Raw genomic sequence first — 16,517 nt, 5'->3', positions numbered from 1 at the left:
TGGCTTTTTTTAATGTTAGAGAAAATGATCTGAATTTTCCTGTATTGGTATTGACTTTATCATCTATTGCCTTTATTCTGCTGTTTATTGTATTGAAATGTATTCCTTCTATACCTAATTTTTGAGGTTTTTTTATTATGAAGGAATGTTGACTTCCTTTTAATTAATTAGATTATTTATTTACTTATTTTTAAGTTTTTGAGACAGGGTCTTAACCATAGTCCAATCTGTCCTAGAACTCACAATAGTCCTCCTGCCTCAGCATTCTGAGTGTTGGGATTTGAAGGTGTGAATAAAATTACTAGCAGAATTTTATGAAATTGTTTTTCTGTATTGGCTGAAATAAATTTTTGTTTTTTGATAATGATACTGTGGTTTTGTTTTTTGGGGAGGTTGTTTTGATTTTTTTGAGACAGGGCTTCTCTCTGTAACAGCTCTGGCTATTCTGGCACTCTCTTTACAGAGATCCACCTGCCTTTGCCTCCCAAGTGCTGGGATTAAAGGCGTACACCACCACTGCCCAGCTGATACTGTGTTTTTTATTTCCATATATTGAGCTGCCCTGCATCTCTGGGACAATTCCTAGTTGATCATAGTGTGTCATCTTTATATAATGGACCGATTTGGTAGTGTTTCTCTGAAAATTATTGCATGTGTTTATTAGGGATGCACTGTTTGATTTTGATGTCACTGTGTCTTTTTCTGGGTCTAGTATCAGGGTAGTGTTGTCCTCACAATTTGCATTTTAAGAGTTTCCTGTTTTAATTCTCTGGAATAGTTTAAGAAGAACTGTTATTAGTTCTTTTAAAGTTTGGGAAAATTCAACAGTGAAGCCTCCTGGCCCTGGGCTTTCCTTTGTTGGGAGACTTTCATTACTGACTCAACCTTGGTGCTTTATTACAGTTTAGTTCAAACCTCCCATGTTCTCTTGGTTCCTTTGTGACAGGTTGTATGTGTTCAGAACTTACACATTTTTTCCTAGGTTTTCAAATTTGTATGTAGTTATTCATAATAGTCCTTAACGACTCTTAGTATCTTTGTGTTTTCAGTTATAATGCCTTTTTAATATTTACCGGTGTGTGTGTGTGTGTGTGCGCAACATGGGTACACATGTACCCCAGTTTGGGGTTAGGGGACAGCAGACAGCCTGCAGGAGTCAATTCTCATCTACCATGTGGGTTCTGGTGTTCAAACTCAGGTGGCTAGGTTTGGTGGCAAGAGCCTTTATCTGCTGAGCTATCTTGATGGTTATTTTTTTCTGATATATTTTAGAAATCTCTAATTTTTTAGATTTATTTTTATATGTATGGGTGTTTTGCCTGCATGTACATACATGGTGCCCTTGGAGGTTGGAAGAGAGTGTCAGATCTCCCTGAACTCACCACATGGTTGCTGGTAATTGAGCCCTTGTCCTCTACAGGAGAAACATAGGCTTTAAACTTCTGAGCCATTTCTCCATCTACTCCCTCCCCTTTTGTAAAAAAAAAGTTTTGTCAATTTTATTTTTTCACAACACTCCAGTTCTTTTTTTTCAACTTATAAAGAGAAAGAATTGTTTGAACACATGGTGTCAGGGCCCTTGTCTATGTCCACTTGGCCATGTTGCTTTTGGATTTGTGGCAAGATCATGTCAGGAACACATGACAGAATGAAACCACTCACTCCATGGCCAAGAAGGACTGAAGGCCTGGGACTCCATAGTCCTGTCCAGGGTATGTCACTGAGGACTTGGTGACCTGCCCAACCACTAATCCTCATCTTTTAAAGTTTCCACTGCCACCCAACAGTGTATAGATGCAGTCTAAGCCTCTAACACAGGTTCACAACCTTCCTAATGGTGTGGTGACTCTGACAATAAAATGACAAAGTTATGCTGTTGCTACTTCATAACTGTAATTTTTCTACTGTTATGAATCATAATGAAAATATCTAATATGCATATCATCTTATGTGTGACACCAAAGGAGTCAAGACCCACAAGTTGAGAACTGTTGCTCTAACTAACACATCGGTCTTTGGGGACAACAGAAATCTAAGTAGCAGGTTGGGGTTTTTTTTGTTTTGTTTTGTTTTGTTTTTTGAGACAGGGTTTCTCTGTGTAGCTTTGTAGACTAGGCTGGCCTGGAACTCACAGAGACCCCCCCACCCCCTCCCAGTGCTGGGATTAAAGGCATGCACCACCACCCCTGGTCAGGTTGCTCTTTTTAAAAATTTTTTGAGACAGGGTATCACATAACCCAGGCTGGCCTCAAAATCACTGAGGTTGACTATGAATTCTTGATCCTTTTGCCTCCACTTCCCAAATGCTAAGGTTGAAGGAGTGTGGTTATCATACCCAGAACATTTTATTTTTCGATGTAGGCACTTACTATAATAAATTTCCCTCCTAATACCACTGCAGCAACTTCAGTTACAGAAGCACACCTCTGTACATAAATATCTGTTAAGAGTCAGGACTAGCTAATTACTGGATCATTCTACTCATAAATGTGTGTATATATATAATTATACACACACACACACACACACACCACGCATTTTTTTATTTCCTAGACAGGACTGCCACAGGCAAAATAACCGGATATGACTTGATAGCTGTTTTAGGAACACTCAAATGGCAATGGCTGGATGTGGTGGTGTAAGCCTTTAATCCTGGCACTCAAGTGAATTTCTGAGTTCAAAGCCAGTCTTGAACTGGTCTATGTTTCATAGTGAGTTCCGGGTCAGACAGAGCTACACAGAGAAAGCCTCTGTGTCTCTACCACTTTCGTTCTTGGCCCTAATCTCTCCTTACTTATACTTCTGAACTCAGGATCAAATCGTTACATAAAGCTCTTGGAAAGGACTCAAAAACAACAGGAAAAAGAAACCACAAAACCAGGAAGATGCACTCTATCTAGGTAAAGCAGATTATTGTAAAGCCTGCTGCTTTTATTCAACAAATTAAATTTTTAATTTTTTTGGAAAGCATTTCAAAAAAGATTTTATTTTGTGTGTATGAGTGTTTTGCCTACATGGATGTATGTCTGTGTACCATACACATGCTTGGTGCCTGAGGAAGTGTTGAGCCTCCATGTGAGTGCTGGGAATTGAACCCAAGTCTTGCTAGATAGAATAGTAGGTACTCTTAACCACTGAGCCAATACTTCAGTTTCTAAACTTTTAATTTTTAATAGACAGGGTCTCACTATATTGCCCAGGCTAGTCCTGAACTCTTGGGCTCAAACAATTCTGCCTCAGGCCTCTCTAGTGGCTACAACTATAAATGTGTACCACTGTGTGGCACAATTAGCACCATTAATCTAGTAACAATTCCTGATCCCTGCAAATGGCAGTGGGGGTCCACACTCATGTGTGCACTGCAGGGTAAATGAGAACACAAAGGGAAGGAGCCCAGCCAGGTTGCATCACTTGAAATAAATTCAGTCAGGAAAGGCAGAACATGACTGCCAGTCACTCAATTGCTTTTGGAGTGAGTCATTCATTCCTCCAAAGGTTTGACACTGGTGACGGATCTTTTCCAGCCTTCAAGTCATCCACTTAACCCAGGAACTCTGCACTTCCCATCACTGGGTTCTTCCAGGATCATAAAGTTGTGAAGTTGTACATGTACAGATAATCATAAACCTCTCTCTCTACACACACACACACACACACACAGTACTTACAGCAGTATTAGGAGAGTAAGGGAAGGTTTCACTTAAGACTTACAACTCTGAGGCCTTAGAAGCAAAACTCAGTCAAGCAATACAACTGTAGACAGGGAGTCAGGAAAAGAGGAAGTATTCCAAGAGTCTAAGATCATACAGGAGATAAAAGGCCAAACATCCTGTCCATAGTTTGCTCACGTGAGATTATACTTCCTCAACCAGACAAGAGCATCTGCAGCCACACAGGGTTCTTGGTGGTCAGTCAGTAAAATCTTCCATGGGGAGAGACTATGTGGACTCATTCACAAGATGTTACTCTGTGACCATGGTAAGGACAAAGCAGCAGAATAGCTTCATCATCTTCATCACCTTCATGAGAACTCCAGGTATACACAGTCACCATAAAGAGCACTAATACGATCACACAGAAGTTCAGCTTAGGTATTAATCAACGACATGAATATGCAAACTTTCATCTCCATTAGTTATCATTGAATGAAATCTCTTGACTTTCAGTTTGAGAATTAGAAAATGTAAAGAAAGTAACTGAAAGAAGGGAAGCTGATTTAGTTTCTAGGAAATGTAAAACTGATAATGTACTGTGAGACTCCTGGGTTACTATTGTCAATCAAAAGCACGGTGCTTGATTTCTGGAGATCTGATTTTTCCTCTACCCCGCTGGTGACTTCTCTCTTCTGAAAGGATCACAAACACAACAGGAAGCAGAGCTTAAGCCATGTCTAAGTAACATGCAGATCTATTGCCTTTTGCAGTGCAGGGGGAGCAAACCCAGAGTCTCACGTACTAGACAAGTATTCTATCTCCCCAGCCCTGGTTTTCTTAGGAGATAGTGACGCTATTCAGTCTAGACTGACCACAAACTCCCAGGAAGTCACCTTCCTTTTACTTATTTTCATAATAGGTGTTGACGACTGAACCCAGAGCCTTGTGCATGCCAGCTAAGTCCTTGCCCTCTAATAGGTGTGAAGTCAGGGTAAGTGACTCAATTGGCAAAGGCAGTTGCCACCAACTATAAACCTGAGTTAGATCCCCAGAACCCACATTGTAAAAAAGAAACGGCTCCCACAATGTACACTCAGTACATGAGTACTGAGGCATTTGTAAACTCACATAAAATAAATATAATGTAAAAAAAGAAAATGGAGATACTCTTGAGTATATATCCTCAGTGACTATGAAAACTGGTTTATGGGTATATGTCAAAATATCTATTTTAGGGCTGGAGAGATGGCTCAGAGGTTAAGAGCACTGACTGCTCTCCCAGAGGTCCTGAGTTCAATTCCCAGCAACCACATGGTGACACACAATCATCAGTAATGAGATCTGGCGCCCGCTTTTGACCTGCAGGGAAACATGCAGACAGAACACTGTATACATAATAAATAAATCTTTTAAAAAATATATCTATTTTATGCCGGGCGTTGGTGGCGCACGCCCTTAATCCCAGCACTCGGGAGGCAGAGGCAGGCGGATCTCTGTGAGTTCGAGGCCAAGCCTGGTCTACAAAGTGAGTTCCAGGACAGCCTCCAAAACAATACAGAGAAACCCTGTCTCAAAAAAAAAATCTATTTTATATAAAGCAACATAACATATAATCTATAAACAAACACAGTGAACATGTGGTATAAAAATGAGGGGTGACTAGGAACTCTAAAAAGGCTCTTTAGGGAGGCAATTAAACACATAAGAACCCTGCTACAGAGACTCTTGTGAAGTCAAGATGCTAAGTCAAAATACATGGATAAAAACATCATGGTCACGATGTTTCTAAGCAATGTACTTGTTTGGCCTGGGCTTCTCCTAGCCAAGGTCATTAAAATTTGCAAAGAAAAGATTTTGATTAATTTTTAAAAAGACTTGTAAATGATTAAGTTTATAACACACAGAATACAAACCAAAAAAGTAAATTTATTTAAATTACTAAAATAGCTTTTTAAGTTATCTACACATTAGCTACTACAATTATTTTTTTTGCCAGAAAGATATAAGTAATGCATCACTTCAAAATTATTTAAGTCAGTGGAACACTTAATAAAACACTTCCTTTTCCATATGATATGTATGTAAAAAATACTTTTCAAAACTTTTTATAATTCTTTATAAAATAAACCTGATCATCTGACTTATAATAAAGGTACAAATGTTGGTAATCTTCTGGGAAAGAAGTTAGACCACTTTTCCCCATCTACTTTACCATCCAGTGGGTAAAGAAAGGTTGGCTAGTACTCTACAGTATAATTTTCATTTAGATGTCCATGGACAAAAGAACTCAGATCTAGAATTATAAGAGCTGAAGACAAAAGAGCAGTTGACAGATGGGAAAGCAGAGCTGTAAGTGTAAAAGACCCTAAAGTACTATAGCAGTAGAGACACCGGTCCAGTATTTGTCATGTGTGGCAAGGGTCACTCTTTTTAGCTTGAGGCACTCAATAAAACTGATCATGTGCATAGGTTATTTTTGTATTTGTTATGCAGTGCTATTCAAGGACTTAAAAGTACCTATGTACAAGCACAAAATGGAGTCGTCTTCAATAGCCCAGCAGAGAACTGTCTACCAGTTTCTAAAGCTGTCTTTGTGTGTGTGGGGGGGGAGGCAGGGGGTTGGTAAGACAGTATTTCATTCTGCAGCCCATGCAGTCGGCTTGAAGCTCACTATATAGCTAGTGATGACCATGAATTTACAGCAACCCTCCTGCTTCAGCTTCCCAAGCAAGTGCTGGAATTACAGACATGTGTCACCTGACTTAGAAATGTATTTCTACTGCTGGGGAATGTAGTTCAGTGCCAAAGCGCTTGACCAGCATGGGTGGGTCTTAGTTCAATCCCTGGTATTGGCAAAAAGCAAAAAAAAAAAAAAAAAAAAAAAAAAAATCTGAACCATGAAGTTAAGGATGCACTAGAAACTCTTATTTCTTCAAGACAAAAATTGCCAGGTTATAACCAAAGAGACTGCTTTGGATTTACCTAAATTGGTAAGCATCAAATAAGGAAATAAAACTATCACATTTATGCTTTAAAAACTTGGAAGGGCCATGGAATTCTCTTTTCCTGGGGAGTGGGATTGAGATTGGGTCTGATATGATATATACACTACAGGCTGGCTTTGCATTCAAGATGCTGCCACCTCAATTTGTTGAGTGCTGAGGTTACAGGTGTGTGGAATGCTGGTATTGAACCTGGGGAAACAAACAAGCTGGGCAAATGCTCTACACTAACCTTAGCCTCACACCAAGAACCTCTCTAAGTGGGGAAAAAGGCGGAAGTATAAAAGGCAAATTGTAACAGCTCACCAAGGTAGCAGCCTAGACATGCTTGAGTAACCCACCTCTCATGCTTTTCTTTTTTAAAACATTTTTCTTTTCTTTCTTCTCTCTTTTTTTTTTTAAGCAGCGTTTCATGTAGCCCAGGGTGGCAGAAAACTCACTATATAGACGAGGCAGGCCTTGAACTTCTGATCCTAATGACTCTACCCCAAGAAAGTGCTGAGATTACAGGCATCTCTCACCATGCCCAGCTTGCAGCTATTTTTTCCCTTTCTTTTCCTTCTCCGTTCAACAATTTCTCTTCCCTTTCTACCTCCCGAACCCTGTTCTCCCCTCTCCAAAGCCAGCGAGGAAGGGAGGCTAAACAGCCCACTCAGACGATCTTTCATGACTTTTGTCTTTTACAAGTGGAAGGCAAGGATCACACACTTAAATGGTATAAAAGAAAAAGTAATGGGGAAACCATAGCTACAACTAGAGAGCTGTCAGACTAATAAGGTCACAAACAAGCCAACAAAAATATCCAAAGTTAAAAATAAAGCTGATTCTTTGAGAAAGGCACCTAGTCCTTCTCACTGGTCACAGCACAGCAAGAATGATTCAGCCAGAATCAAAGCAGATCCTTGGGGAATTGCATATACTTTAGACCATGCTGAACACTAACATAGTTCTCAATGGAAACAGAGAAATGGTTCTCTCAAATGACAGATAATCAGGCTGCATAAATGATTCAGGTATTCCATGTTTATGTATGAACTTAACTTCCTTTAAAAAGAAACCAGTTCTCAAAAACTGCTCCAAATTCCGTCTCTGGTTAAAGTCTGAAAGCTGTTCAGAACGAGACGTGATTTCCGCTTTCTCCCTCATAAGCAGCTGCCCCCTTTCAGGGCATTTTCCGGCTGCACAGGCAGCACCAGGTGAGAAATGCGGCTCCAGAGACCATTCAGCTTGTCTGGATCCATGTGGTTATAGGAGCTGGCCGTGTTGGATTTGGTGAACTTGACTTTGAGGAAATCTCTCACTTTCTCTTCAATTTCCTTCAGGCCTAGACTGGCTTTCAGTGTCTTCTCCTCCAACAGTACAGTCAGGACTAGAGCTACATCTTTGAAGGCTGCGTTTTCATGGTCACAGTATTTATAGAAGATCAAGGTTGAGCCTGCGGGCAGAGACTCAAAGCGGTGTACCACAGCTGCATTCTGGCCATTTCTAAACCCACTGCTCAGTTCTTGATCTACTTCTTGTTTGACGAGGTCACTGTCTTGAGCAGCTTTCCCTGCCCCATCAATCCGGATGGCACGGACACTCCGGAAGGAAGAATAGGCATCGGCAATTTGTTCACTCAGACACTTGAGCACTTCTTTAGCATCTTGGGCTGCAGTGAGCAAAAGGATGGCAGGCTGGGGCCGAGGGACAGAGCTATTCAGATGTCTTTCTAGGAATGTTGTGCCTCTTTTCCACAGCTTCTCGTCTTGACTCTGGTACTTAGACTGAAGTTGTTTCATCTGGTTCTGGAATTCTTGAACGGCAGTGGTTTCTACTGCAGGAGTATGAAAGAACCAAAATAATCCAATGACAAGGGCGGCAACCAGACCGGCCAGCCACCACTTTCTGTTGACAGAAGATTCACTGTGGGGTTGGTCAGCACGTTCCGCTTGGGGGAGAGAAAAGACACATTACATTTTCTTAGATTCAAGGGCGAGTGATTTCATTTTATTCTGTGTACGTGCATGTGGGTGCAGATGCTCCCTTTGCAGAGGATAATGTAATAGGTCCTCCTGGAGTTAGAGTTACAGGTGACTGTGAATGCACTTAGGTGCTGGAATTAAACTTGGGTCCTCTGCATGAGGAGTCCATGCTCTTCACTACTCAGCTGTACCTCCAGTCCCATACATGACTCAGTCTAGAACTTGGTATGAAGATCGGCTAGCCTGAAACTCCTTGCCTCTGTCTCTTGAGTGCTGGGATGAAAGGTATGTGCCACCATGTCTGACTAAGAGGGAGTAATTTAGTATTTTTTTATTCTCTTCAAGACAGGGTAGCCTGTCTGGAAGTCACTCTGTAGACAAGGCTGGTCTCGAAATCAAAGCGATCTGCCTGCCTCTGTCTCCCAAGTGCTGGGAATAAAGGCATGGGCCACAACTACCCAGCTTAAGAGGAAGTACTTTAAAGAAGGGAGTTGTTTGGTTTTTTTTCTAAAGAAATAAATATACAAACTAAGCAATAGTGGAGAGGCTACCTTAAAAGCCCTTCCCCAATAATGAGCTTGAGGACTACCTTTTATGCCATCCTAGAGCCTTCATCCAGTGGCTGATGGAAGCAGAGGTAGACACCCACAGCTAAACAGTGAACTGAACTACTGGAACCCAGTTGCAGAGAGGGAGGAGTGATGAGCAGAGGGGTCTAGACCAGGCTGGTGAAACCCACAGAAATAGCTGATCTGAACAAGGGGGGAGATCATGGACCCCAGACTGATAGCTTAGAGGCCAGCATGGGACTGTTACAGACCCCCCAAAATTTGGGTGTCAGTGAGGTGGCCTCGGCAATCTATGGAGCCTTAGGTAGAGATCAGTATTTATCCCTGGCATACGAATGGACTTTGGGAGCCCATTCCACATGGAGGGATGCTCTCTCATCCTGGACACATGGAGGAGGGCGTAGGCCCTGACCTGGATGAAATGACAGGCTCTGGAGATCCCCCATGGAGGGCCTCACCCTTCCTGAGGAGCGAAGTAGGGATTGGGTGGGGGGTTGGGGAGTGGAAGGGGGTGGGGGAGGAGACGAGGGAGCTGGGATTGACATGTGAAACAAGCTGGTTTCTAATTTAAATTAAAAAAAGTAAAAAAAAAAAAGGATAAAAAAAGAAATAAATATATATTCTTCAGGAAAAGCTCATAATGTCTAAGTCATGGATAAATACAAATATTAATATTACATATGTTAGAAAGATTATTAATAGTTTCTAAAGAAAAATAATTTAAATATATTTAAATAATTTTTTAAAAATTCAGAATAAAATCTCATAATTTCAGAAGTAAAACTATGCAAGACTCATGAACAGTTTATGATAGTTGGGAAGTAAATAGGGGGTGTTTTATAGAACTGTTTAATTAAAAACTCAGTAATTAGCATGGCTGGCTATCTAGGATAGAATATTTGTGAAGTATATAAAGAAAAGGATTCTATATAAATGAATGCATTCCATATGTTACAACAACAGCTACCTGTCCATGTAAATGAACTGTACTGATACCTATCTTTGTGGCATGCGAGTTGACAGTATAAAACTCTGGCATTGAACTTGTCATTATTACTGAATATAATTATGGTATGATTTTTGTTTAACATGCTTTTCAACTTATATAACATTTTTTCCTAGATCACTTCATTTATCAATAAATAATATACTTGTAATACCACGCCTCCAACTTTCACTGATGGGTTACTTTAGCCTAATATATATACTGGGGATCTTTTAGAGTAGCAATCTCAGGGTGTGGCCGGAAGCTACCTTAAGCAATATTTGGTAGGTGTCCCTCACAAAATTAACAGTAAGATATTTTTGTTTTTTCTGCAGTTATGACACTTGCCCTGATGGGGGAACAGCTAAAATGGGAAAAGCTTCTGATGCTTTAGGCAGGAATTACTGGTGACTAGCACTAAGCTATATTAGCACAGTCACAGTTTTCACTGACAGCATACAAGGCTAAAAATAATTGGGACACCAGGCACTGTGGTGTGTGTCTTTAATCCCAGCACTCAGGAAGCAGATGAATTTCTCTGAGTTCAAGGCCAGCATGACCTACATGGTGAGTTCCAGGCCAGCCAGGGCTATGTAGAGACCCTGTTTCAAAAACATAAAAACAAAAGCAACAACAATAAAAAATTAGGGGAAGGGCTGGTGAGATAGCTCAGTAGGTAAGAGTTCCTGTCCCTAAGCCTGATGGCCTGAGTTTGATCCCCAGTACCCATGTTAGGAGAAAACTGACTCCAGACAGTTGTCCTCTGACCTCCCCACATATACACACATAATAAATACATGTGATCATTTTTAAAGGCAGAGAGGAGGAACCAGTTTCATTAAGACTGTCCTTGATGAAGCAGCTAATAATTTTGTTCTACCTCAGTCCTTGAGCTGGGGCAGGGTATAGCTTGGTGTTGCGTGTCTAGCATGTGTGAGGCCCTCACATGATTCCCAGAACCATAAAAACAAAACTCAAGACCTTTAACCCTGAATACATATTCTCAGTATTCTGTGTGAAGACACACAAATGTCAGCTGTCCAGCACAACGGAAAAGGGCTTTGCAACTGACCTGCAAGCTGAATAACCACTTTTTAAAAAGTGAATGCTATTTTTACTTGAAAAACAAAAAATTACCGCTCTATGGATAGTCACACTTGCATTTCGCAGCTATTTGAAGAATGGAGCAAAGTATGCTGTTACTTTCAGGAAAGCAACTGCCAATATAACATTCAAAATTTCAAGTGAAAATTAGAATTTTGGAAACATTGCTCCTGCCATTATAAATCAATAGCTACCAATACTCAACTTAAAGAAAGTGTGTGTGCACATGCCTACAGGCAAAGGACAGAGGACAACTTGTGGCAGCCGGTCCTTCCCTCTAGCATGTCTATCATGTGGGGCTGGAGAACTGAACTCAGATTCAGACTTGTACACAAGAGCCTTTACCAGCTGAGCCAGCACACTGGCCCAATTGGTTTTTTGTTTGTTTGTGACAGGGTTTCTCTATGTAACAGTCCTGGTTGTCCTGGACTCACTCTGTAGACCAGGCTGACCTCAAACTCACAGAGATCCACCCGCCTCTGCCTCGTAAGTGCTGGGATTAAAGGCATGCGCCACCACTGCTCGCTTTGTTTTTTTTTTTTTTTTTTAGTTTATTATTATTTTTTGGGGTGAATTAGGGCATTGAACTCATGTCAACCCTCCCATCGCTGCTTCACTACAGCAGTATCATCCCTAGTGCTGGAATTACAGGCATGAAGTTCACGCCTGCTAATATTTAACTCTTGAAAGATCTTGAGTTTGATAGTGACACAAACAAATGTTGTCTTTTACACTATATATAAATGTGTCAGCATTCAGAAAATGTTTATGCCATCTGCTTTGTTTCTTGAGAGGCGGTCTTACTCTATAACCATGGCTAGTTTGAAACTCACTTTTGTAGACCAGGCTGACCTCAAACTCATGGATGATCCTCCTGCCTTCCCTTTTGAGTGCTAGAATTACAGGCAGGGATACACCTGGCTATATATACTGCTTTAAAAATGAGACTTCACTCCGTAGCCTAAGCATGATTCTCCTGCTTCAGTTTCCCACCATGCCTAGTAAAATTCTGCATAGCTTAGTGAATCAGTATTTTCTAATAACTAGTGTATGGAATTTCATTCAAATTCTAAGAAATTAAGCAAGATGTGGTAGCACATGCCTGTTATCTTAGCACTTGGAAGGCGGGGACAGTAGCATCAAGAGTTCAATGCCACCTTCAGCTACAAAGTGAGTTCAAGGCCAACATAGACTATATGAAAGCTTGCCTCAAAAAACAAGGAAAAAGAAAAAAAAACACCAAAAAAGGAACTAGAAACACAACTCTGAGAATTTTAATGCAAGAGCATCAAAAAATTCATTAACATTTTCTGATTTCACATTTCAGACTACACTTAAGAAACTACCATTTTTCCTCTTTTGCCCATCCACTTCTGCCTCCTTCATCCTTCCTAAGCACTTATTTCCACATCCCCTTTCTAGTGTTTTATGCTTTATCCACATTTATTTATACGCACATATAATATGCATTTAGGTATATTATAATCTACACACATATATACTTACACATTACAGGCGGGAATCTGCATATTATACATCTGAATAAAATGCCATTGTGTACATATACCATATTCTCATTATCCATGCTAGCTAGTCCTACTTTCTTGCTGATGTCAATGGAAAAGCATTGAGCACAGATGGATTTACACGTGTCTCTGCGGTAGGACACAGTACTGTGGCTGTGTGCCCAGGAGGTATAACTGGGTCATATGGCAGCTCTTTAATTTCTGGGAACCCTCCATACTGATCTCATAAGGGCTGTGCTAGTTTGTACTGCCACCAGCAGTGAATAAGGTCTCTTTCCATATTCTCACTAGCATTTACTGTCCACTATTTGATGTTGAAGATACAAGACAAGTCCACAATTCCATGAAAAGACTTTTAAAATTCTTCATATTTGAACAATATTCTTGGCTATGTAAATATAGAAGTAGATGTGAGAATCCAACTAAAGTATATTAGAGATTAATTTCTAGGTAAATATGAATAGGTTTTACCCACTGTTTTTTTTTCTTCTTAAAGCACCTCAGGAAGTTAAAAATAAACTATGTGATCCAGCAACATCATTGCTGGGAATGTATCTAAAGAGATGTATTCAATATGTGGAAGAAACCTCTGTATCCCAGGTTCACTAGAGCAATGACTCATAACTGCCAAGCAATGGAGACAACTTTAATGTCCATCAACTCATGAGTGGATAAGGTAAACCATCCATAAAAGAATCCTGCCATTTTTCAATTAATTAAAACACTTTTGGCATACTTTATCAATGAAGAGAGATTAAAAAATGGCCTCCATTTGTCATTTTACCCATCTACCACTTGCCTGCAGTAACTTTTGCATGGACAACTTTTTTTTGTTTTGTTTTTTTCGAGACAGGGTTTCTCGGTATTGTTTTGGAGGCTGTCCTGGAACTCACTCTGTAGACCAGGCTGGCCTCAACTCACAGAGATCTGCCTGCCTCTGCCTCCCGAGTGCTGGAATTAAAGGCGTGCGCCACCAATGCCCGGCTTGCATGGACAACTTTTGAATGGTCTTCCTTGTGTTTATTAACAGCTTCAACTTGAGAAGCACTGGATTAGACCAAGGAATAAAGTTAGCACTGCTAAGATACAGATTGAGAATCACTAGTAATTTCTTAGTACTCACTATTCAGGGTAACAGGCTTCAGGGATAAAAATCTTCCTCAAGGTCATATACAAAGTAACTGCTCCCATTTATTTCTGATGGCGGCACTTGCCTCCATCACACTATGAGCCGCCTTTCTGCTAACCCAGTATAATTTGGTCTGCTAATGGTAATAGTTGTTTACTTAGTAACAAATTAGTATTACGTGTGTGCACAGGCATGATGAGTGGGTGGAGCCTGTGCATGGAGGTGAGAATAGAACTGTGGAGTCACTTCTCTCCTCTGCCTTGTCATGGGTTCTGGAAACTGAGACCAGGTGATGAGGCTTGTATAGTATGCTTTTTACCCACTAAACAATCTCTCCAGCCTAACTTATCAACTTTGATTTTTGGTATTATGAACAATAAAATCAAGAGGAAAGTACACATTTCATATAGTTTGCCTACATAGAATTTCACTGCTGATAAAACATGTACTTTTTCCATAGAAGTGCTTATATGATGCCTTAAATATCATTAGGTCACACAGCTGTCAAAAAATGTTTTAAAATCAATACGGGCCACCAAGTTTTGACTTACTTAACAAATAGATAAACTTACGTTGGCTGGAGTTTGATGAAGATTGGCTTCCAAACTCTGATTCCTGAATGTTGTTATCTAAAATAAAAAATAATTTCAAAAGACCATTAATTTTATGTTTTATTTCCATTAGAGAAAGAAAATGCAAATTCTACCAAAGGCAGCATTGGTAGAAGGTGGAGGCAGAATATCCAAATGCCTGTTGCACTGAAGGCCCTTTCGTAGTTAATCCCAGCAACACTGACCTAGCACAGAGTGAACATTAAAAACTCAGTGTTGGGAGAAAGCCTTGCAGCTTACTTAATAGGAATGGAAACCTCTGGGACAAAAGTAAAAAGAAAGAAAGAAAAAAAAGGACACCATAACAACAGCACACAATCATCTGGAAAATGAGCATTTACTAATTGCTGCCTGGTGAAGATGCTGTAAAGAGAAAGAAACTATAGATTATGGATTACCTAAAGTGCCTGGAATAAGGTATTTCCATATAAAACTCAATCTTAAATCCTCATTATTTTCTCAGCAACCTCACTGGTATGGCCTCATTTTGCCATTTTGCCCATCTACCACTTGCCTGCAGTGACTTTTGCATGGACAACTTTTGGATGGTCTTCCTTGTGTTTATTAACTGCTTCAACTTGAGAAACACTGGATTAGACCATGAAATAAAGTTAGCATTGCTAAAATACAGAAATTGCCTCTGAGTCACATAACCAAAAACCAGAAACAAAACTGAAACACTCAACAACCAAGTAAGACAAAATGACATCATGCTAACTGCAAGAGCCATACTGTTTTTCAATTACTAATTCTGCTGAAGAAACTTTATTAGAAACTTCTAAATTATGCCATGAAGTTACAATTGCATTACTAAAAACCAAGCAATAAAAAGTTCCAAATACATCATGTTCATCTTAAATACCTTATTACATGGCTGCAAAGATCAAACGGAATACATGACAGTGGTGTGATGGTCTACTTTATGATGGATACAACAAATAAGTTTTAAATATATATCATATACACTGCGTACTTAGTCCACAGATCACAAGAATACTTTTAGGTCTGCTATGTATAAACTGCTGAGTTAGGACACAGCCTAAAAGTTCAGTTCTACCTCTCTTACTAGAGGCAGTAATCACTAGAGCTGAGTAAATCACTAGTGGTAGTAAAACCTTGAAGATCTATAGACATTCTCAAGCCTGAAGACTATAGCAGCAAGCACTCACTCCATAAACAGTAGAGGGCACAAACCCATCACAGTTATTGATTCGTACATAACACAAATAAACATTAACAGGTATGTGATCAGACTTAAAACTTGTGTTTAATGTAGAAGACTTATCACAGTAACTGAGCTAAAGGCACAACTGTCTCTAAAGGTAAAAAAGTCAAGTGCAGGAAGTGGGAATTAGAACAAAGTGCTCTAATGCTAAGTCTGTGTCTGCATTCCCATTTTTGAGAGGCCCCAAAACATGTTTCAAAGATCTAATCTCTCTAGACAACGTTTAAGCTGCTTGATCACAAGGTAAACAGAAAGAAGTGTGGACAGTGATGCAGACAGAACCTCAGCTGGGACCTATTACACCCAGGGAACTGCTGTGAACAGGAGATGACAAAGGAAATCAAAGTCCCAGGTTCTGAAACCCTTGTATTTAAAAATACCCCACCACAGCAGACAGAAATGTGTAACTAACAGAAGGGTATGACATTTAGAATGCTAAGAGAAATATGAAAGAGAGAGAATCATCCAAGCATGATGGTGCACACCTATGACCCCAGCACTCAAGAGGTGGCAAGAGGAAAAGGCTAGTGTTGGCTACGTGAGACCCTATCCAAAAACCAAAAAGTAGCAGCCAAAAAACACCCAGGAAAAAAGTTTAAATAATTATCTTGGCCTGAAGAGTGATCCATGAAGGCTGTTACAAAATCACGATAGACTTATTTCACCATTAGAAATATTTTCTTCCTTTGTTCCATTGTTAAAGAATTAATAATCTTCCTTCTCCAATCGGCCTAGGTATGAGCCCAGCC

General features: G+C 40.0%; 1 protein-coding gene across 5 annotated transcripts in view; it reads right to left on the bottom strand.

The window, feature by feature from the left end:
* Nucleotides 1-7,463: 7,463 nt before the first annotated feature.
* The window catches only part of Tor1aip1 (torsin 1A interacting protein 1), a 28,952-nt gene continuing 19,898 nt past the window's right edge, over nucleotides 7,464-16,517 (bottom strand). For all 5 annotated transcript variants that reach the window (XM_040738517.1, XM_040738519.1, XM_040738518.1 and 2 more), the window contains 2 exons: nucleotides 14,505-14,561; nucleotides 7,464-8,585 (listed from right to left, as the gene is read on the bottom strand). In XM_040738517.1, coding sequence (XP_040594451.1) covers nucleotides 7,798-8,585; nucleotides 14,505-14,561 — 845 coding nt within the window. In that variant the 3' untranslated portion in view covers nucleotides 7,464-7,797. The remainder of the gene's footprint in view (nucleotides 8,586-14,504; nucleotides 14,562-16,517) is intronic.

Source organism: Mesocricetus auratus, unplaced genomic scaffold, assembly GCF_017639785.1.
Source record: "Mesocricetus auratus isolate SY011 unplaced genomic scaffold, BCM_Maur_2.0 Super-Scaffold_100676, whole genome shotgun sequence".
In the NCBI taxonomy this organism is placed as follows: domain Eukaryota; kingdom Metazoa; phylum Chordata; class Mammalia; order Rodentia; family Cricetidae; genus Mesocricetus; species Mesocricetus auratus.
This window is presented reverse-complemented; position numbering and strand designations above follow the sequence as displayed.